The 23,608-nt window shown below is 40.3% G+C and overlaps 2 protein-coding genes across 3 annotated transcripts; one reads left to right on the top strand and one right to left on the bottom strand.

Moving 5' to 3' along the window:
• The first annotated feature begins 434 nt into the window (after window positions 1-434).
• LOC140858617 (HVA22-like protein k) lies at window positions 435-4,392 on the top strand. Its single transcript, XM_073259872.1, has 5 exons — window positions 435-554; window positions 1,466-1,529; window positions 2,599-2,694; window positions 3,315-3,387; window positions 4,016-4,392. The coding sequence occupies exons 2-5, from the start codon at window positions 1,485-1,487 to the stop codon at window positions 4,135-4,137; spliced, it is 336 nt and encodes a 111-aa protein (XP_073115973.1). The 5' UTR covers window positions 435-554; window positions 1,466-1,484; the 3' UTR covers window positions 4,138-4,392.
• Window positions 4,393-11,830: 7,438 nt separating this feature from the next.
• Window positions 11,831-21,964, bottom strand: LOC140858616 (G-box-binding factor 1-like). Of its 2 annotated transcripts, none has more exons than XM_073259871.1 (8): window positions 21,645-21,964; window positions 21,259-21,392; window positions 21,084-21,141; window positions 20,674-20,722; window positions 20,316-20,590; window positions 20,029-20,106; window positions 13,069-13,194; window positions 11,831-12,607 (listed from the first exon to the last, which is right to left on the bottom strand). In XM_073259871.1, exons 2-8 carry the CDS (start codon window positions 21,387-21,389, stop codon window positions 12,329-12,331), a joined length of 996 nt encoding a protein of 331 aa, XP_073115972.1. In that variant the 5' UTR covers window positions 21,390-21,392; window positions 21,645-21,964; the 3' UTR covers window positions 11,831-12,328. The 2 variants fall into 2 exon arrangements, with proteins under 2 accessions (XP_073115972.1, XP_073115971.1); XM_073259870.1 differs by lacking the exon at window positions 21,645-21,964 and adding an exon at window positions 21,484-21,556.
• Window positions 21,965-23,608: the final 1,644 nt, after the last annotated feature.

Here is a 23,608-nt window from a genome sequence, read left to right as displayed (position 1 = left end):
ATGACATTCTAGTGCTGTTATGCTAGAACTAGCAGGCGAGCTTTGTATTGTATGGAGCCTTACGATACTGGTAACCCACAGGTAGTTTAAACCTTGATTGGTTGTATTGTGATGGTGGATGAAAAGGCAATCGACCTCGATATGGTTCATCCACGCATGAGTTGGATTTTTGGCATGTGAATAGCACTCTGAGTATCATTAAATAATGCATGTGTAATAAGATCTATACCTTCATGCCATCAAGAAGGCATCAAGGCCAAACATTTTCAAGGAGCTCTTGCTTTCATAATGTTATGAAGATTTTACCTTCAACTTTCTTGTACCCAATTTAAGATTTCAGTAAACGTTGCAAAAGTACTTGCTGTTTATGTACTCAGACAGGAAAACAATTCTTTTCTGACAGAAATACATGGCATTCTCTTTATTAGGTACTTGTTGTTGTCTTGGCTTCCAACCCTTTCTGGTAACTGATAATTAAATTCATGTTTTTTGGAATTTGCAGCTTATGGATCTTTCAGTCTTGTGGAAGTGTTCTCTGACAAAATTCTTTCCTGGTATATTTATTTGCATTAAAACTTGATCTGCTTTATTAATTATTTAAGGCTTAGATTTTGGATTGTGTGGTTGACATATTTGCAGGATGTCCATTATATTGTTATGACTTGTTATTTCTGGAAAACTAGTGGTTTTGGGTGCAAGAACTAGTAACACTTCAGTTTGTGTACAAAGAATTGGTACTACTATGGCTTCTGTCTGGGAAGATTACTTCATGATTCCAGATATACTTTGAGTTTGACCCTGCCATGTCCATTTATTTTTGCTTCATAATCTATGAAATACCATGCACCAGAGGGTCTTTGCCAGAAACTATAGAGTTCTGCATAACCCTGAAAATCACTATACTACATGGAAAATTTCAGTAGATGGACAGTTTGTGCACCAAGAATTGATGCTATTATGGCTTCTGTGTGGGAAGACTCCTTCATGATTCCAGATATACTTTGAGTTTGGCCTTGCAATTTCCATCCATTTTTGTTTCATAATCTTTGAATACCATGCACCAAAGGTTCTTTTCCAGAAACTACAAGAGTTCTGCATAGCCCCTGGAAATCACAATACTACATGGAAAATTTCAGTAGATGGACAAAGTCCTTACCTAGATGTGACTTTGAAGTTTAGTTTAGATTTAAACAAGACTATGAGAGACTAAAGTTTTTACCAGATTACAGTTTGGCTGTTATCGAGATCTTCATCATGTGCAAGATTAGGATAATATTCTCTGGCACTCAGCTAAACAATGCTTTTTGGATCCTTACAATTATTGATATGAACATGATGCAATTAAATATTTTTAAACATGTATTTGCTGATATTTTCATTTCAAGCTGACTTAAGGTGAAAGACTTACTCACTATTGAATCAAATATTTTATAATCCAGCATGGCTGTTTGGTCATATTTTGCAGGTTTCCATTTTACTACCACATGAAGTTTGCTTTTCTTGTTTGGCTCCAACTCCCATCTGGTAATGTATGTAATTCGTATCAATGCTCCATAACAGATTTGCTCTATATATCAGAATTGCATTTTAGCAGGTCATTGATCTTTCTTTTAAAACATCAGAAATTATTCTAGTGTATAAAATAAATTCTATGAATTAGGATATTCTATGAATTCATAGGCACATTCCTTCGTTGTAATCCTATCCAGTACCCTTATCATCTTCCCTTCCCACCTAACCCCGGATTCAACAACAGTAGCTCCCTCCCTCTCCAAGCCAACTGCCTGCCGATCTTCACTCTCACATTGTCCCATTCCCTCTTCATTGTCTACCCCACCTCCCCTCTTCCTTGTCTACATCCACCACTCCTCCTTGGGCGTGCATGGTTTCCCTTGATCTCTTTGCCAATCTACTAGGCATTGGCGGTTTGGTTATGGTTGAGGTTTATTTTTGAGGAGTGTTGGGTTTGGGGTAGCACTGTTGGAGAAAAGCGAACAGTGACAGAAATGAAGGAATAAGGCAGGGAAAGGGAGCAGGTTTTACTGGTAGGAGAGAGAGGGGAGTGGGAGGAGGATGGAGGAATCTTTCCCTACCCCACTCCCTCCCCCCAACACCCCCCGCCCGCCGCCGTTCCCCAACCCATGCCTCTTCCTTTTCACACGTTGACTTATCCACCCGTTGTGACCTGATGCCCAATCTGCTCAACGACTGGACCTTGTTTCAAGTTGATCCACATTTCATTAGGTAATTAAGTACCAATCTTTTGGCATCTTTGGACACTATGTTAGTCCCAGAAAAAGGATTTCAACCCTTACAGACAGGCATAAGCTATATGTCATAATACTAAAATATTATTTATTTTTTGACCATGTATGCATAGTCATGTTCGTAAAAGGTGGACTTATGGCTTAACAATTCAATTTGAACAGTGTCAGTTTTCATGAATTGTGTGGATTGTTAATTTGGATAACCCTCTATGCATTCTGTCTGCTCGATGCTTGGTTCTGAAGTTCCATAATATAGACATGCATTGGATTAGCCATTTCAGTAAGTCTTTAAGGTGGCAACACAGTTTGCTTGTTTGTTGTAATATTTCAGGGATCAAAACATTTATATGCCAGGCACCTGCGTCCGTTCCTGTTGAAACATCAGGCTAGAGTTGATCGTCTGCTTGGTTTCTTGTCCACTGAAATCGTACGTTCTTGCTATGCCCCTCTGTTTTAATTGAATTAATAAATGGGCCCTGTAGCTAATATAGACATCCTTTTGCTCCTGTGTGACTTGGAAAAATGATATATAGGTGAAATTGTGAACTCTGAGCAGTTGTCATGCTGTGTAGCCTGTTTTTCATTTTGGGACTTTTGGGATATGACATATGATTCTTCATAGTTTGTATTTTTAAGTGCCCAATGCGCCAAACCCTTTAAAGAATACCTTTATTTATACAGCAATATTTACTTTCACTTTGTTGAATGGTTTAGTCTTTAGGCTAGCTACAATTTATAAGTCATTTGTACTATGTAAGCTAGTCCTGATTGTGTAACATTTAAGTTTTTGCAAATTTTGCTCATCAAATATTTTATGGAATTCAAGCTTTTCAGCTTATAAACAGCAATACTTACGATCGTAATGTTGATTGTTTTAGCTGACCCTTGTCTAATAATTGTCTGTTGGTTGTCGTTTTGAATGTCATTTGTAGTATATAAAGCTAGTCACAATATGTAGGATTCAGACTTCTACTTTTCTTCATCAATAATGCTGTATATATGTTTTTCTATAAGATAATGATAAATGGGATTTTGTTAAACATTCAGGAAAAGTTTATGAGCGCTCACCATGGAGAAATTCAGTTTGTGAAAGCTCTGGTTGTTAAGTGTGCTATGACAGGTACAGAGACTCGATCTTTTTTGGTGGTTTATTACTCTTTTTCATCGTCGCGTATGTTAGACAAACCTGCTTGTACAGAAAAGCATATCAGTGCATGCATGAATGTTATGTTCCCATTTATGATTTTTTTTTTATGCTGGATCATGACCCAAGTTTTAATTTTCAACATATAACAATGGGTTAATGTTTCAGATAACTATAGGTTCTCTATCGCATTTGTTAAAAGATTTCTTTCTTCTTCTTTTATCTTTATTTCTACCATAGGATGTCAAAAAGATTTGGACTTTTTCATACATGTATTTGAGAGTGGAGAAAAATAGCAAGAAGTTCTTTTAGTGAACCAATATCTTTCATCCAGCGAGTCCATAATTTCCTGGGTTGTGTCTCTGAGACCCCTAGTCTTGATGTGCTTTTCTTTGCTGGAACTTAGCATGTAAGAGATACATCCACTTGACAAACTGTAGCAACATTCATTGATCTTTGTAATTTAGCATTTCATTAAATTTTCTTCTGTGGTGTCAGTCTCTTCAGGACTTTGTCCAACTGTTCATGCTAGCTTGTTTTAAGGAATTGTGTATCAGCTCTTCCTGACAATTGGCTGATTCTTCTATAAAATCTCTGAAACCAGCTAATCAGATGGTGAAGGATTTGACTCATCCAGTCCAACCACAAGGGCAGAACATGATTGAGGGCCCTAGCCCACCCACAAGACGAGAGACTCATGATTCAGGCTCAGATGCTGAAAATTGACTTGCAGCATGCGTACGACTTGGTAGGTCTTTATCCATCATACGCTGCTGCCTGATGAGGCACTACGCAGCGTAAATTTTCTGTCTATATTTTTTTCTTACCGAAGCTGTGAATATCCATACTGTTTGAAGTAGTTGTCATTGAAGTTGGGATGGCGTACACGGGCCCTGATATTTTCTCTTTCCTTGTCGTTACACTGGCCTTGATCTGTAACGTAGTTTTTAACTTCAAGTTACTGGTTCAGTTTCCTCTCTAGCTTTACAGTCTTCAATTGCATGAGAAACAGAACGAGAGCTAATTCATCAGTTGAAATCTTACCAGACTTGGAACATTTTGATCAGGTTTGGTGGAGAGTTTTGCTTCAATTAATGAGAGTTCGAGGAATGTTACATTTGAAAGTTTGCTTCAAATAATGGGCTATAACAGGAAAATTAAGGCAATATTTTTTTACATTCACTATTCACTGGATTTTTTTTTTTTTAAAGAAAATTTATCATTTAAGGCCGCACGTGCTGTTTTGGCACAAAATAACCCCAAAAAAGTGAATTCTGACAAGGTACGATACAGCGGCAGTCCGCTCCGTGCGCTTGGGTGCTTGCGTTGGGATTCGTGCGGTTTCTTTCTGGCCATTGTTTGAACGGAAGCTGGGCACTTGGCGGTGGCTCTGGCGGACAAGGGGAAGGGAAGTGGTGAGAGTGCTTGCTCCTCACTGGAGCTGCGTGGGGAGGCGAAGACGTGGGTTCGGGCTGTGCAGGGTTAGGCACGGCAGTCCCGGTGGATGAAACGTAAAATCTCACAGATGGAGTTGGAGGAGCTTCAGCGGTATTTTACAAAGATTCTTAAATTTCTGGAGGAGGATAGAGTGGCGGTGCGGAAGTAATGGGAGAAGGTCTCCATTTTGGTATGCAGTATCGACCGGCGGGTGCTAACGGATTGGATGGCAAAGGAGTTTAAAGATGGGGATAAACTTGCATACAATCCGGAGGGTTTTGCCCTAGCGAAAGACCATCACCTAATCCGTTTTCAATCAATAGCGGATTCTAAGGGGTTCTCTAGGGTGGGTCATGGTTCGTCATCGGACAGCTATTGACGATTGAGCCTTGAGTGCCGGGCTTCATCCCCGGAACAAAGCAAGTGCGGTGGGTGGTTGTTTGGGTGCGTCTATCCAGGTTACTAATGGAGTTTTGGAGTTCTGAGATGCTCCAGGGGATTGTGGCGAAGGTAGAGAAACCGATTGTGGTGGACGACTTTATGGACCGCTATCGAAAAATAAGATTCGCTCGGTTTCTGATGGAGCTCGACGTAGGGAAACTCTTGAAATCGGAAGTCCTTATTCAGATAGATGATGGGGTTTTTTGGCAAGCTTTTATTTTGGAAAATATTCCGACCATTTGTTATGGTTGTGCCCGAATGGGGCATGTTGATGATGAATGCCCTTTCCCATCGGAGGAGAAAATGGATGGTGGGCGGGAGCTTCAATCAGAGAACTTTCTAGCTTCTCCGATGGTGGTGGAAGGGGTTGAGTCGATGACTACTAAGGTGTCCACCATCGATCGACCGCGGATGTGCCCGTGGATGGCTACCTCAAGGATCCAGATGTCGCGGTCGATTAGGGTTCCGATGAAACCCAAAGGATCGGAGGAATCCAACCCTGATTCCTCGGCCCCTAGTTCTTCACCGTCACGTCCTAACTCCTTTCGACTATCGGTGAGCTCGCCAGATTCTCCTCTGGACTTCGACGGTTGGCAAAAGCCGATCAAGGTTGTCCAATGACAGCCATCGGAAAAGACAAGGGTGCAATCGGGCACGATGCGAGTCGAGGCGGACAAGTCCGGGTTTGGGTTCAAGGTGCTGGCTCAATTGGATCCGGGTCCGGACGCTATGGAGGTGGGCCTGGAAGTGAGCCCAGGCCCAGTCGACCAGTACATGGAAGAGGCGGCTGGGCCCTCCCTAAAACGAGCCAGAAGTTCGGCTCGGGAGACGAAGCAGCGCTCATCACGGAAGGAGGTGGACCCGGACAGTAGGGCGGACCGGCCGGTTGGTTCGCGCGGTGGCTCCCCAGGCCTGGGAGCGATCTCGGGGGAGATGGGTTCCGGATCGGTGGCAGGGGCTTCTCCGGTGGCTGGCGTCCCTGCTCAGGTGGGTGATGACTCCGGCCGGCACCACCAGCGGCCGTCACCGATGGAGCGGAAAGTGGCTTGCAGCAGTGGCGAAGGAGGGAACGAGGCGGGGGCTGCCTCCTCTAAGAGTGGCGAGGTCTCTCCGCCAGCCAGCAGGCGAGTGGCCGGATGCGAGGGCGACCGGGAGGTTGGAGCAGCGGGAGAAAAGGGACAGCACCCATCTTCTACCATCACCAGCCCCCCACCAGAGGCGATGCAGCGGGTTGATCGTCAGGTTGACCATGGAAAATTGGAGGGGGCCGTTTCAATTTTCGTGGGGGCGGGGGTTGTAGCAGGCGAGGGGATGAGTCCGGGGGAGGTGCCGCTTGCGGGCCGTGAGGAGGTGGTTGACCGTTTGAAGGCTGCCCTTTTGACAGCAGGGGGCGCAATGTGGCAGACAGTGGTGAGGAGGTGGCAGTGGAGCATCAGGACCCAGGACCCACTTCACGAAGGTGCTGCTCTGGAATGTTCGAAGGGCAAGCAAGCCCTCGTTTTAGTCTGCTTTCAGAAGAGTTATACAGCTTCATAGTTCTGACTTACGTATCCTGATTGAAACTAGATTATGTGGGTCAAGTCTGGCTCGTACTCGGCTTCATTTTTCGGCAAGCTGAGGTTTCTATGCTGTTGAGTCGCAGGGGTTATCCGAGGGCATCATTGTAGTTTGGAGATTGAATGTTGCTATGGTAGATGTATCTCATAATTATAATCAACAAGTCGCTATTGTTATTTCGAAAATAAATGATGATATTTGATTTTTATCCAGTGTGTATGCTAGTACGTATTACAGAGAGAAGAGAATTGTTTGGCAAGAGGTGTTGAGTATGATTGATCAAAACATTTTCACTGTTGCGGTTGGTGACTTTAACTGTATCATCGATCCACAGGAGAAATAAGGAGGGAGGCCTTTTGTCTATAATATTGAGTCCAGAGAGTTTGGAAACTTCATCCATGCTGTCGGTCTTGTGGATCTGGGGTTTACTGGCCCACATTTTACTTGGTGCAATAATCATCAGGGAGGTGTTAGGGTGTGAGAGAGAATTGATAGAATTCTTGTGGCTGCCTCCTGGATCTAGAGATTTTCAAATTACATGGTTCACCACTTGCCAAGAATCATCTCCGACCACTATTCGATTCTCCTCTTGTCTGACTCTTCCTCTTCTCATCGAAGTCCTTTTCGTTTTAAGAAGTTTTGGCTCTTTTACCCTCGATCTTAGGAGATTGTGAGGGATGTTTGGAGACTACCGGTCAGAGGCAACGCCCGATACCGAGTGACTAGAAGGCTTGAACTGATGAGGCGGCGGCTTCTATGGTGGAACAGGACTGAGGTGGAGAACATATTCAAGAAGCTAGAGGGTGTGAAGGCCACCATCATGGAGCTGCAAGAGCAGGAAGATCGGGAAGGGGGCCTGAATGATCATGAGTTGGTCGATCTTCGGAGCAGACTCTTGGAGCATCACTCTCTCTTGAGGCAGTAGGAGACTTTATTGAGATAGAAGTCCAGAATTCAATGGATTCAGGAAGAAGATCGGAATACGAGATTTTTTTATTAGGCTACCATCATCCGTAGACACCAGAACAGGATTGGAGCTATCGGGGGGCTGATGGATAGCGGAAGGCCGAGGAGGAGGAAGTGAGACAGGAGCTGGTGCAATTCTTCACATCATGATGGATGGAGTTGTTGAGTGTGGCTGATACCTTCCAGGCTCTCCTGCCCCACGAGGTGGTCTCAGAGCAGGAAAATAAGGAGCTAACCACTTCGGTAGGGATGGATGAGGTCTGAAGTGTTTTGTGGTTGATGGCAAAGGATAAAGCCCCTGGGCCTAATGGCTTTCCTCTCTTCTTTAGACGCTATTGGGCCATCATCCAATTGGAGGTTATTGCCGTGGTGCAGGAGTTCTATGTGACTGATCGGATGCCTGCCGATTGAAAGCCGAACCACTATAGACCTATCAGTCTATGTACTATTATGTATAAAGTCTGTGCTAAGCTTCTGGTTTGCAAGATGAAGCTGATTCTTCCCCAATTGATCTACCCTGAGCAAGGGGCGTTTGTCATTGGTCAGAGTATCTCTGACAATATCCTCATAGCGCAATTTATGCATGACCTTTGTCGGGCCTCGACTCGCCGTAGTCTAATGATGATCAAGTTGGACATGGAGCGGGCCTATGATCGCATGAGGTGGACTTTCCTGGAGTGGGCATTGGAGGAGTTTAGCTTTCACCCTTGCTGGATAGGATGGATCATGGCATGCATTTGTAAACCCACCTTCGCTATATTGATTAATGGGACTCCCTCGACCGACTTCTTCTCGACCATGGGGCTGCAGCAAGGTTGTCTTTTATCCCCGTATCTCTTTATTATTTGTGCTGATGTCCTCTTGCAATCTCTCCATGCTGCATCCCAGAGATCGGACCTAGACTCTTGCCTTCTGGCCTTGGGGCTCAGCCGATCTCGCACTTGTTTTTTGCAAATGATTGTTTGTTGCTGGATCGGATCACGGTTCAGAGTGCTGCATACTTTAGAAGAGTCGTGGAGGAGTATTGCCTCGCCTCGGGCCAGAGGGTGAATCTCCATAAATTGACAATGCATTTTAGCTTGAAAACTCTGCCACAGCTTTGGCACATGATTAGGGATGTTCTTGGGGTGGCTGAGCTCAGTGAGGTCTTGTGCTATTTGGGGGTTCCCATGACTAGCTATAGGGTCAGAAGGACTAAATGTGCCAGGGTGATGGAATCGATCCACGAGTGGCTTAAGGGTTGGCAGGCTCGGGCGCTATCTATGATGGTCTGAGTTATCCTGGTGAGGTCAGTGCTTAGTGCTATATCTGTCTATATTCTCTCCAACACTATTATTCCCAAGACTTTGGCGGTGAAGATCGAGTAGCAATTCCAGAGGTTCTTATGGGGATCGAGGTCGGGAGATGGTGGTATTCACCTGTTGGCCTGGGATACAGTATGTCAGTTATTGGCGGATGGAGGATTGGACATCCATTCCTTGGTTGCTAGGCGGGAAGCCCTTATCGCCCAGCATGCTGCATGTTTCCTTCTCGATCTCGACAGTTGATGGAGCTCGGTGATGAGGGCAAGGTATGACCCTTGGATCACTAGTTCAGAGGTTCAGACGACTAGGAGATGCTCCTTCTTTTGGACAAAGATTTGTGTGCGGACGCCTGAGGTTATCCCTTTGACTAGGTGGATTGTGGGCAATGGTCGGTTTGTGAATATTTTATCAGATGCTTGGATTACTGACATACTACTATGTCGGTGGCCGACCTTCATCAGCTCATAGGTGGGAGACTCCTTGAGGGTGTGTGATCTACTCACCCAGGATGATCGGAGATGGGACTTGGGGACCTTGACCCAAATATTTGGGGAGAGTTTGGCCGAGCACATGCGGTCCATTGCGATTCCGACCTAGAGCACGCAGGGTGTTAGGGTCTGGAGATCTTCGTGCCCACCGAGGGTGGTGACGGTTGATTTTTATTGTCATTTCTGGAGGGAGCCAATGAGGAGCCTGGATATTGGATGGATCTAGAGATCGGACTGCACCCGCAGGTGAGTCTTTTTGTTTGGAAGATCACGTGGAAGTGACTTCCGACCAGATCTATCCTCAAAGGGAGAGATATGGATATCCAGTCTACCTGCCCAATTTGTAACATTGAGGAGGAGACGATTGAGCACATGCTATTTCTTTGCCCGAGAGCGGCTCAAGTGTGGCGCATGACAAGTGATTATAGAGATTTTCTCCAATCTGAGTCCCCTGCCTAGGATATCTTGGATCTTATGAGGAGGAGCATTGGTAGTGGTGGACTGAGGCTTGTTGGTATTCGGGCTGCCTACATCGCGCAGCAGATTTGGCTCTCCAGGAATAGTCTAGTGCTTGAGTCAAGGAGGTATTCGATGAGGTTTATCCTGGAGAGGCCTTGACCTCTGTGGCAGAGGTGATTGATGTTGACCTGAGACACATAGAAATCTGGGATTCCTACCCTGCTCTTGCAGTGACCCACCGAATTTTTATCACCTGGGATCCCCCTCTATGATATCTCAAGATTAATTTTGATGGCAGTCAGGGGGAGGAGCGGTAGAGCTGGCTTTATTATCCGCAATTTCGCCTCTAGATTCGAGCTCTGGGATTCGTCTGTTCCTTTTACAGAACTTTGGGCTGCTTGGGCTGGGATCACTTTTGCTTGTCCGTTCCTCCATACTGAGCACTTTATCATTGAGGGTGACTCTGCTACCGTTGTTATTTGGCTCCAAAGGTGTATTCGAGGTGATACTAGTCATCTCTTCCTACAGGATATCGCGGTTATGCTGTCTGGATATACTGCTATCATCATCAGGCATATCTTTCGGGATGCAAACACGGCGGCAGATTGAGCAGCAGCTTTTGTTGTGGAGCATGCCGGATCGTTTCTATGGATGGACTTGCGCGATGCCCCCCTTTCTTTTAAAGATATTTTATTTTTTAATTTTTTTGGATGTATTCATATTAAATATGTTTGAATTATCTATCCTATCAAAAAAAAAAAAAACTTCACTTAGAGGAAAAAATAAAAAAAAATATTTTCAATATAGCGGACTGTTGTATTGCTGAATAACGCATTCCTGTTGGGCATAGAAGCTGTTATAAACTATAATGCCGTTATTTTAGATTTCTGTTGGACGTACTGAGTGGATTAGAATTAGAAGAGGAAACCGGGAAGGGGAGAAGTTAGAGGAATAATGATGGAAGTTTTTAGTCGGTAAGAGAGAAATTTGGCTATTAAAATATTTTATTATTATATTGCACTTAAAGAATATTTACATGAAGAAAAAATTGTATCCCGCGGCGCACCTGGTGCAGGTTATGCGTGGTAGCATCGCACTAAATTCCAATATTCCTTCCCAAATCCTAAAATACGCTAACCACCTGTTTCTGCATGAGATCCCCTCAAGTGACTGACCAAATTTTTGGACCCTTCAATACCCAGGATTCTATTCTTTCGGCTGCGTCAACCTTGAATGCTAGCTCACCCATTTACAAGAACAGCCACGTAGGAAATCAAGCTGCGTGTAAAAATTCAATTGTATTTAATGCGCAAATTGTTTTCTTTATGATTGTGTTTCTTGGGTAATGCATTCTGCTAGTACTTGAATTCCATGAGATGTCTCCACATTTCTTACTGGAATCACTGAAAATCTGCTGCTACAAATTACTGAATATTTCAGCATCAAATCCGAATAGGGTTTCATACACTAAAATCATCTCTTTATGAAAATGAATAACTTTATTTACCTGATACATTCGAAGGGAACCTGGATGCTATGCTTTAAAAGTAGTGGTGGCGCTCTCATCCAGACAATTTTCCTTGGGAGATTGGATTTTGATATAAGCATGCATCTTTTGGAGTCATTTGAACCCCACGATCACTGTTTTCTTCCAGAAAACAGGCCTGATCTACTTGGAAGATCCAACTCGACCACCACACAAACGGTAGGGGAAGGCAAGAGATTGGATCCCCACCACAACATGGGAAAGAAGAAACAGGATAAACATCTTCCTGTGATGGGCGAGGAGGAATTAAATTACAACACCATCCCATAAATATATGCATCTGTCTTTACACAAGATGAAAGAAAAACTGCACATTTTCAGACAGTCGCCAAGGTTTTGTACCAGAGACATGGGATGATGCCGGTCCTAACAAAACTTATCACACAACTACAGGATCAGTTTAGATATAAGACTTTCTTTACACCAAAAGAGAACACACCACACCCCCAACAAAAAAAAAAACAACTGAAAAACCACGCATGAGAGCAATTTTTTCTCTTTTGTCAGAATTGCCGAACTTTTGTTTGGTAAGTCATAATCAGCAAACTAGTTAGCAAAAGAACAAGAAGAAGAAGATAGTGATGAAGGGGAAGGGGAGAGGAAAGATAATTGGAAGCAATGAAAAAGCTGCTACACCAATCCATAAACACCTCCCTTTTCCCAGAATAATCTTCAATGACCTATAAGCTCCAAAAAGACTCAAAGCTCTTCAGAATCTTTTACCTACGTATATTGGTAGCTTTACATACCCTCTTCACATGCAAAAAAGAGTCAAGGCTCCTAGAATGATGGTTGAGGATTAAAAAGTTTCGATTCACCTCAAAGTTGATTGGGATTGTCAATGCCAGTATAGAACTTCCCTTGTTCCGATTGGAATCAACTGGACTTTGATGAACACGGTCACTGCCGTCACCACCAACTGATGGCACTGCTGATGACTCAACTTTGCTTCCCAAAGCAGAAACCATGCCAGCCCCATAGAAGTGAGTCAAGCCTGCCTGTTGCAGTAATTATGTTTAGTTTGATGAATTATTTTTAAAAGCAGTATAAATTCTGTTAATATAATGAAGAGAGTTGAAGGATGAGAGATTGGATCTTTCAAACACAAACACCATAACATGGGAATAAGAACAAACATGGCCGGTTAGAAGTAAGATGCATGGTTTTTCTAAAGAATTATTCTTGTGGGACAGCTGATTTGGAAGTTAGAGTGACCAGCATGCCATAGTGATCCACGTTTAGAAAGGATACAGAGATGTTTTGGAAGTTCTTCCAGTGACGTTAAGGTTAGATTTCAATTATTCACTACAGTTAATAGTACAGCATTATTAGAGCATGATAATGCTTCAGCAGACTTGAAGAATTCTTTCAAATAGACAACAATGTAACAATCAATGAAAATAATAATCAAGGCTGACATTGAAAAGGTAAAAGAAGAGAAGAAAGAGAAGTAGCTAACCTCTAATGACTCATTTTCTGCCTTCAGATCCCTGCAAAATTTCTTGAGATTTTCAACCTCTAAAGTTAGTGCACTATTCTCACTGTTCAGTTCAGCCACCTTCCTTGACAACTCGTCACATTCTTGCTGGCATCAGAGAAAAGAAAGAGACAATTAGACTCCAGCAACTCCAGCTTACGAATAATGAAAAAGAAAAATAATTAAATCAATATGACACTTCAAGGGAATAGGCAAACGGTGCCATCAAGAGCAAAGAGAAAAGTCGTCTTGATATTATAAGCACAAGCTTTTGCTTTCAAGATAAGCAACTAACATAAAGGAAACTGACAAAAAGGAAGAGCAGGAATTCTCTCATCATGGTCAAACACCCAGCTTCCACAAGCGTAATCACGAAGGACCAACACTAATTAGTTTGGGAAAATAATAACATCACACACTGATAGCATAATTGATAAGGAGCCATTTAAAGCATACCATGAAAAAGTCTAATGGTACCAAAAAAAAAAAGAGGAAAATACAAGCAAAAAGACAAGTTCTAGACTTGTAAAATAACCATAGTGATCATCAACAAGCATGACCCCTACTAAGGTCAGCTTTATGATACTTTCTTCGCCTTTTACTTGTTCATATTAGGAGCTACATTCATCATCATTGCCAGATTTCTAATTTCTTTCTTGTCATGTTAAATTCTTCCATCCTCTTTCCTGATCCTTTAACACGAATAAAAGCCTGTCATCTTAGTTAGGCATTCTTCAATCTTCATTGCATGCCGGATCCAACATATATGATGCATATGCACAGGCATTGCACACAGTTAGTGGACAGCTGTGATTCCATCAAAAAGGGCACCATGTGTAGGCAGGGGGGATTGGGGAGTGGGCTCGAGCATGCAGTGAAAGTGCCCTTTTCTTTTTCCAGGCAAAGGATGCACACCGCGAAAACAGAAATTTTGATACATAGAACCTTTTTTTTGGGAACTGTGAGGCTTTGGGCTTTGGAGGTGTCTTAAGTGATCTAAACCTTTCTCATTATATATAAGTAAGGATGACCACATATTATGAGTCAATTGATCACACTGTTTTTAACAGGTGCAATTCCTGCACTTTCAAACCTTACTTTTTCTTCACGCATCCTTAAAGGTTTTATCACAGATCCAACTTAGCAATAATATCTTGGGTGGGTAGGCTGGGGCACATAGAGGAAGATGCCCTTTTCTTTTTCTGGGCAACAAATGCACATTGCAAAATGGAAATTTTGATATAAAGAACACCTATAATTTTAAGCAACCAAGGATAAAGTCACACTAGTCCTTTTGAGATTGTAGACAGCTCTCTTTAACTTTATTATCACCCTCTTCCATTGGTTCATTTTGTGGCCCATAAAGATCTTACTGAATAATGCAGCTAACAATTTTACATACATACATAAATACATACATATACATACATACATATCCATAGATACATACATACATACATGTATGTATGTATGTATGTATATGTATACACACGCACGCACGTACGCACACGCACACATACATACATACATACATACATACATATATATATATATATATAGACACACACACACACACACACACTATTCATACTTCAATGGACCATTAATCTAGCTCTAACATGTTTTCTTCCCTTTTTTCTTCCTTTTTTTTTTTTTTTTTTGAAAAAGTGATGCAAAAAACCAAACCTATTTTGGGATAAAACCTCTTGGCCACTCCATGAAGTTATGCAAAAAGGTGATTCTGGGTAATTGAGTAGCTTAGCAACGTTTTAAAAACCAGAAAAAGGACAAATGATCGGACATGTATAAGGTATTCATTTGTATGAATAAAGTTGAAGGATAAAACTACTCTAGTTATATTGGGATTAAACTTATCAGCCACTCTATGAAGTTAAACAAAAACTTTACAAATAATATTAAGAAAAAATGATGACAATCTTAAAAAACTAATTTGGCTTTACACCAGGAAGGCTAACACTGGAAGCTACTTTCTTACTTATGAAACTGACAAGAAACTACCTAAAAAAAAAAGCACAAAAGAATATAGGACTAACCAGTTCATTTGGTGCTTTCAGAAGGAATGGTGTGCATAAGTGGTAAAGTGAAATTATTGGCATATAGACCAGAATAACAAGTGTTAGAAGTAAATGTGATGCTAAAAAACAAATTTATTGGTCATGACAGGCTTGGACCAAGCATCAAGACCAAGACCATATCCTTTTAACCAAATCATGGATAAACTCGTTATTGCTATTCAGAAGGATGTCCCATGATGCATGTTATTTGCAAATGCTATAGTGTTGATTGATGAAAATATGCCGAGACTAAATACTAAATTGGATTTGGGGGAGGAAAGCATTAGAGAATAAGGGCTTACAAATAATAGAATTAAAATAGTATGCAGAACAGAAATTTGAAAAATAGAAGTGAAGATCAGGCGTCGGTCAAGATTGATGGATAAAAGCAACAATAGAATAATCAAATAGGATATATTACACAAAAAAGGGCTGCATATGAGATACTACTAAACAACATTTGAGGTACTGCTACCTGCACTCATACCAATACCTTCCATGATATGGTACAAATTATTAGGGCACTGACCGATACAGGGTACACCTCTAGGTGCCAGCATAACAAACAAGAGGTGACGCCATACTAAGGGCCATGCTAGTACTATACTACCAGTATGGTATGATGCAGTCAATATGCAGTTATGCACTTCTATTTAATCACTCGTATCCAAACTAGATGGATGAAGTGGAAAGGATTTTCTGAGTGACATGACCTATCCATAACTTATCAACTAGATGAAGAATTTATTAAAAAAACAAGCCTTGAAATGCTAAGTAAGTTCGAATATGGCATAGTGAACAGGATCTGACTAACAAAATAAATTTAATAGAAATAAAAAATGTCAAGATGGATGTGCCATAAAGCTAGGAAGGAGAGAGCAATAGGTATGGTAAAGGAGATATAGAAGTTGCACCAATTATGGGTAAAGTGTAGAGGATCAACTTTAGATAGTATGGGCATGTACAACAAAGATCTAAAAAGACTCCAATAAGACATATATCAAACTTTATCCAAGGATACAGGGAGGGAAGGCAAAGACCGAAGTTGACATTGGTAAAACCAACAAAACTCTAAAATTTACTACAAACAAAAAAGGTATGTCCAATATCTACCGGAAAATATTGATAGTATTGTTAAAAAATTAACCAACAAACAGATAGAAGGAAAGCAAAGAACCAGAAAATATTTGCATATTTCTTTCATTATATAGGAAACTGAGTTGAAAGAATATATCCATGGACTCATGCTGAAAACTCAGTTTCTTTCATTTTGAATTTTATTACAAATCTTAAAATGATACATAATTCAGATCCAAATATAGTTCCTAATGGGAAAACAAAGTTTGTATTTGAACATAATCCCATTCCTTGTTTTCTACTTCAGGTCAAAACATAGTCCAAATTACAAACTAAGATGAACATAATTCATGTCTAAAAAATAGTCCCGTTTCTTGTTTCCTACCTAACGGATAGATGTGAATCTAATTTAGATTTAATACATGGTTTCTAAGGAACAGGTCTGAACAGAATGATACACAGTTCAGATCCCAGTAACATATTCAAGCAGATCGTAGGTGAAACTATGGCTGGGATTGGTTCAAGAAGAAAACAGAAGAAGAGTTGAGATTCGTGGATACAAAGAAGGGTTTCAACTGGCATTGGGGCTTTAGTTGGGATTGGCACTCAGATTTGAGCAACAAACTACCATACAATGAGAGGATGAAGAAAAGGAGTGTAAGGGAAAAAGAGGAAGAAAGAGAAGGAAGAAAGTGAATCTTTGGATTGCCAAAGAAGAAAAGATGGAGATTCCACCGTTGAGACAAGAGAATGAGCCAGTAAATTTATTTCTCATATGTAGGTTACATTCAAAGCTGGGAAGGAGATGGGGAATAAGAAATGCTCTCAAGCAAAGGGTTTTTAGGGTGCTGAAAACGAATCTAGAGTTAACTCACAGCCTCACAGGTGGATTTATTTTAGAAAATTTTGAAAGCACAAATATTTTGCTTTCGTTTTTTGAAATCCTGACATTCTTCCATATGAAGTAGAAATAGCAGTTCCAAAACATATTTTTTGCCTGGATTGAAAAATGAAAAAAATGCCAACATGGTCTAGGTTATAAATTTGTTACAAAATTCTGTTTAACTAAAAGAAAATATAAAATATGTTTACTATATTTCAATTGTTGGCTATGATGATCATGATATGTCATCATAATTACATATCATGGCTAATAGCAGTGAAACATTGTAGCTATCAATATTCAGATTATTTTAAACATGGATGCATGTTAGAACCAATGATAAACAAGTGAGTCCTAAATTTTGTTGGCAACCGCAATATGAGATTATGACCTTTATGACCATGATATAACATCCATATGGCAATGGGCTTGGATCCTCTCTGGGTCACTTTTAGATGGGACTCTCCAGTCTTGTAAAAGGATCAGACATGTTGGTCATTTTAGTCTCAGCTCATCAAAGGACTTTGGGAGACAGGCGGTACTGAGCCCAAGACTTACTCGAATGCGAACAGAAGAAAGATCATCTCATTATGTTTTATTTTCTCCTCTCCATTTTCTTCTCTTTTTTCCCAAAATATAATTATAAATCTCCCTGGATTGCGTAAAGAGGATGAATCAGCCGGCAACGAGTATAAGGAAGAGGCCGGAGCTACAGGTCTTCACAGTTGCAGCAGTATTATTTTTTAATGCCCCCATACCTCCTCAGAAGTTAAGAAGAAAAGAAAAGAGGGAAAAAAAAAAACTAGTTGGCAGATCTAAAGAACTGTCCTTTTCACTGATATAGCTACCAACATAGGAAGGGCTAAAAGATGAAAAAAGAAGATTTTCAAGTCAACTGACTGTAGCTTTAATAGGAAAATAGGCAATAAGGAATGATGGGACTCTCCCAACAATCAAATAGGAAAAGGCTGAAAGTACACATAAAACAGAGTGAGGTCGAAAGAATGCATGGAGATATTCGAAGTCCAGCAGAGTCAAAGTATATCACACTATCTTGAATGACTTCAAAGTGATGACACCACATAACTCAAAGCTGTCAGAAAATAAAACCCTAATTTTTTGAAATTTCTCATTTCTAAAGGTTCTACCAAAGAAACTAGCATCATCTTCGTCTTCCTTTAATAATAGTGTCGTGTTCAAATTTCTAAAGAAACATAATCACAAACAAGCTAGATAACTGTCATAGATAGTGGCTAGCAGGAACAAAATATCAAGCTACCCCTCTCCCTCATCTTATCCTCAATAAGGTAACTGTCATCAAGAACAGCTTGGATATAACAAGTATAGCCGAAGCCACGCTAAAAGTTTAACCAAGTTATATGTTTTGCCAAACACAACCTGATCTCAATTTGGGCCATCTGCACTCTTATTCAACTAAATTTTCCTTTGGGTGTTCCCTTTAAATTTGTAGATCATGATCACATGACATACTCAGAGGCAACATCTCTGTTTCACCCATCCTGCTCCAACTCCAACAAGAGCACCTCCACTAACCTCCACTCTTCCATATTATGGAAGCAAGATTAGTGAAGCAATCATATTTAATCTTAAATGAAGCCTTCATGCCACATACATTCTCATAAAATTCCCAAAAAAATTAAATCTGGCATGCACCTTGACCAAAACTAATTATCTGAAAATAAACACAAACAGAGGAGCCTTCTCCGGAACATCAATAGTTAGTGCATTTCTAGTGAGTCAAAAACCTAAGAGATTTGAGGTGGGCCCTTCAGATAGAGGCTTCCATCTTTCTGCTAACTTTCCACATGGGACTTAGTATGCACGCATTCTTTGAGATTATCCAATACCATTCTTCAATTTCGATCATATAAATTGTCATCAGATTCTATTGGTAACTTAATATTTTTCATCAATTATCTTCAAGATTTCAAAATTTGCTTGCCTTGCATGAAGATAAACGTAATCTAGAAATCATTGTTACTGAACTTAATCATTGATGGGTAACATTGTCTTAATTAAGCTTCAGAATGTGACATAGTCACACAGAATGTTGGTCGCGTGACTGCTCATGCAACTGATACATATTACTTATTCTGACAATTGAAGGCCAGAGTTCCCTTCACCTAGATACACCTCATCCTTAAGAGCTCATTTAGAAAGTTCAATCTATCAATGAAAACCAGTCTAGTTTAATTTTTCAAACATTCATGCAAATCATATGGTTAAGAACCTCATTTAGATTAAAGCATTCAGATGAAAAAAAAAAATATATTTCAATGTTTCAAGAGCTCAAACTAAAAACAGAAATCAAAACATACAGTGAAAAAATTCAGCTTGTTTTGAGTTAATTAGTAGAAAGCAATCTGAACACATCACTAATTGGCAAACTTGTTTTTGTCTGATCTTGGCCAAAACATTTCAATTTTTGCTGAGAAGTTATCTAACCAAAATGGGGCAAAATTTTGATCCTTCTTGCATGAACTTGAAGCATACAGCATATTTTCTTCCTTACTGATGCATATCAGCGGTTATGCCTCCTTGAGAAGTATCACCCTTGTGCACAGACCCCACCCCCTCCTACTTTTAACCTTGAGCCCTTAGTATACAACTCAGTTAAAAACTTCTAGAGCTATTCTCTCCATTTACAACCAGAAGCATTCAACATCCCAGTTATTGATGCATCTAATTTCTACATCTTTTAAAATCATTCTCCTTGTGTTTATTGTAGAAATCACTAAAATTGCACCATATGCTTGTCTATGTGTTGTCTAACCTTACTTCTGATCAGAAAACAAAAAAAAAAATGAGCGAGTAAAAGCATTTCTTTCTTCCTTTTTGGACCTTGGAAGCATTTAACATGTTCAGAAGGAAACAGGAAAACAATACCTGCTTTCGTAGCCTTGACCTCCTCGCTGACTCCCTATTTGACTGTTTTCTTCTCTCCCTCTTCAATTCCCGTTCATCCTGCCAAGATAGGAATAATGAGTAGATAAAAATCTAAAAAACTAAACAAAGCAAAAGAGAGTACAAGTTTCAAAAATTGAACAAAAAAAGGCATGAACATATTTTCTAAGAAGTTCAATCCGTCCACATAATGAAGAAAATTAAAAACATATATAATGTGGGTACACAATCCATAATTGGAGTAAGAAATCAAATCTAGTAAGTGTAACCTGTATCCGCTGCTGTTCAGCTGTGACCCCATCCCATCTCCCTGTTGCAGTCGCAATACCTGCTTCCGTAGGTCTAGTTTTAACAGGTACAGCTCCAGCATGGGAAGCATTCCATAGATCCATCCCTATATTCAAGTTAGTTGGAGGGCTAGTAAGCACTATCCTCCCTGGCGCTGAAACTGGCAGTTTTGTGGCAGATCTTCCCCTACTACTGTAAGATGGTTCGACCACAGTTCCACCATACTGGGCAGCAGTGATGGGCTGTGGAGTATCCACTGAGCCAAGCCAAGCAGATAATATGTTATTATACTTTTGAAATTTATCATAGGCCAATAAGCATTTCTGCTTCTGAACGCACCTTCTGCCATCATATTGCCATAACTTCTCTTTTTCGATGAAGATAAGTCCTGTAGATGGAAAAATAATAATAATGCATCTTAAGCCAGATCAATAAACTTTTTTAATGTACAAGCTACAGACAGAGTAACACCAAAGAAGCACCAAATGAAACCTAAGTTTCATTCGACTTAATCAGAGTAGCAATTAAAGCTGATTTATCATGAAGAGTCAAGTTGCTGTTTAATTTAAGCTATTGAATTTCGGTCCTCAAAAAATACATGTGTTCCATGGAAGAGACTAATGTGTTACTAAATTATCAACAATTAGTAGGAGGCAATATGGGTTGATGCAAACGAACTCTTTTCAATCTCTAACTTAACTAGAAAGTCCACTCCACTGGAAAATAAATAAACTTAAACTATTGCATACTTTTGGTTTGGCGTCATCATCTCTTGTATCCGATGACCCCTCGCTGCCACTGTCACCACTGGTTAAAAAGCAAGTAACCAAAGCAACTCATTATCACAACAAAACTCTATAACGCCAACAACCCCCAGTCAATCAATATATTCAGTAAGTAGACTTAGTTGGAAGCAAATTTCACCTCCGGGAGGAATTCTCTGCAGCACTCGAAGTCATTTTACTGCCATCCCCTGACTTCCCCGGGGAACCCCCAGCATTGCCGGAACTCCCCTTGTTCTTCCCATCCGATGGGTCTGTAGTTGGGTAAGCCATGCCCTATCCAAACAACACCGCAATGCTATTGTCATACAACAAAACCAATTAATAACTAAAACAGGAGCTGAGAGGCAAAGGATTCGACACTCGCCACGGCCATGGAGGGGTGAGAATACACTGCTCCATTGGGATACATCGGCGAGTGCGTGATCGGGGACCATAAGACGACTCCAGACGCTGAAGAGAAGCATAATTGTTCGACATAAGATCAGAATCTTGTTGGAGAGAACTCCAGAGAATTAAGCAACTCACCGGCGTTCCCCAAGCAAAGGGATAGGGTGCGGTAGCAGCAGCTCCGCTGCCATAGAAGCCTGCAGAGACGCCGCCCAGTCGGAGAACACATGTGCCGCCACTTGCAGCGGCGGTTGGGTTGGCGTCGGCGATTCTCGGGACGACGACGGTGGAGGAGCCGCCGCCGGAGCGGGCGAAGTAGAAGCCGCTGCCTTCCTGGAAGGCTTCTCGGCGGCAGCGCCTGCGGTGGAGGTCTCTTCCGTAGACCCCATCCGGTAATCTTCCCTCCAACTTTTTCTCTTCTTCCTTCCTTCGTTCCGTCCTCCAACAGAGCAGTACCGATACCTTCGATAGAGAATATTTTATCAAAGAAAAGATTAAAATAGAAAGAAGAAGTACAAGATTGATATGCTGGTGATGAAAAGAACAAAAGAGCAGCAAATTTTCCGGTCAGGAGGAGAAGCAGAGGGTGGGGGAGACTGACTGACCTGGAGACTACTCTACTCCTCTCTCTTTCAATTACGAGAGATGGGATGAGATCTCGGGAGGGGGGATTAGAATTAGGGCAAGGAATCATCATGACGGGATCCGGTAGCCGAGATATAGAAGGAGAGGGAGAGATTAGGAGGGTGGATCTCTTCTCCCTTGGCTCGCTCGCTGGTTATTATCCCGCGAGATGGAGGGAGCGGGGAGTACGTGTCGAGGGTCTCCGTCCGGGTGGGGCTTTCCAGGTGCTGCTGCTCGTGGACCGCGCGAGCTAGGGTTTGGAGGTCCGACGCGGCGATCGACACGGTCAGGATGTTTATTGGTTGGGGGGAGGCGACGCGCGGCGAGACGGGGGGCCCCCTGGCACGAGGTTAGCTCGAGCGAGTAGGTGGAGCCTACGAATGCATGTGGATGATGTGGGGGAGTCGTTTTTTTTTTTTTTTTTTTTTTTAAGATGAGAGAGAGCCCTTTTATATATATAAATATATTTTTTCATATAAGCACACGTTAATGTCGGAGAGTGAAGGGAAAAAGAGACTTTCTGAAAAATAATGAAGGAGCTACTTATTTGCTTGAAGTTTTAAGAAAAAAATAAAAAAATATTTTTATGAGAAGTCACTCCAATATTTTATGGAGAGTAGAAACCAACAGAGGAGATGGATTTCACATTCCCATGGAATAGAAATGGTACTATCTTTTTTCTTTCTCAAAATATTTTTTTAATTCTATGATTAAAATTTTTATAAATATCAATGAATGTTAGATAAAATATTGAATAATAATATAATTATTATTTTAATATTTATATAAATATATATTATATTATAATATTATTATTTTTAATTTTATATAATATAAATAATAATATTATTCTAATATTTAGAATTAATTATTTATTTATAATATTTATTATATTTTAATATTATATATATTCATAAATATTATATTTATATTATATTATATTTAATATAATATTTATATCTATATTAATAAATTTATTATATTAAAATATTATATTTATTAATATAATTAGTATATATTAACATGATAAATATTATAGTCTAATATTATATATATATATATTAATATTATATTTATATTTATATAATATTTAGGAGCAAAAAAATATGATCTTATATTTACTAAGGGTATAATAGTTATTTTACATAATTTTTTCAGAAAAATAAAATGCTTAACTAAGCTAAGCTACTATGCAATAAGTCACTTTCTCATGGTCAACTAAATATGTCAAAATCCTATTCTCAAGAAATAACTTTCTAAGAAGTTACTTTCTAAAAAAAAAAATTCTTCCCACGAACCAAATAAGTCCTTAAAAAAAGAAATCTGAAAGTCAAAGAGGGGTCAAACTCTTCCAACTAATAAAGTCCACCAATCTCATTAATTAATAAAATAAAAAAAATAATTCTTGCAATATCTATGAAGAGAGATTGTCCATGTCCTTTCTTTTTGATTTTTCTTGTTCTCTGATCCTTTTCTCC

This window comes from Elaeis guineensis, chromosome 6 (assembly GCF_000442705.2).
Source record: "Elaeis guineensis isolate ETL-2024a chromosome 6, EG11, whole genome shotgun sequence".
In the NCBI taxonomy this organism is placed as follows: Eukaryota; Viridiplantae; Streptophyta; class Magnoliopsida; order Arecales; family Arecaceae; genus Elaeis; species Elaeis guineensis.
The sequence above is the reverse complement of the archived record's forward strand: the minus strand, read 5'-3'. Positions and strand labels throughout refer to the sequence as shown.

Coding starts and splice junctions, on each gene's coding strand:
- LOC140858617 (XM_073259872.1), top strand. CDS start 1,485: ATGAAGTTTGCTTTTCTTGTTTGGCTCCAACTCCCATCTGGTAAT. Junction 1,530..2,598: donor TCCAACTCCCATCTGGTAAT/GTATGTAATTCG, acceptor GTAATATTTCAG/GGATCAAAACATTTATATGC. Junction 3,388..4,015: donor TGTTAAGTGTGCTATGACAG/GTACAGAGACTC, acceptor CTCTGAAACCAG/CTAATCAGATGGTGAAGGAT.
- LOC140858616 (XM_073259870.1), bottom strand. CDS start 21,528: ATGTATCCCAATGGAGCAGTGTATTCTCACCCCTCCATGGCCGTG. Junction 20,591..20,673: donor TGGCAATATGATGGCAGAAG/GTGCGTTCAGAA, acceptor GGCTTGGCTCAG/TGGATACTCCACAGCCCATC. Junction 13,195..20,028: donor GGTCAAGGCTACGAAAGCAG/GTATTGTTTTCC, acceptor CTCTGATGCCAG/CAAGAATGTGACGAGTTGTC.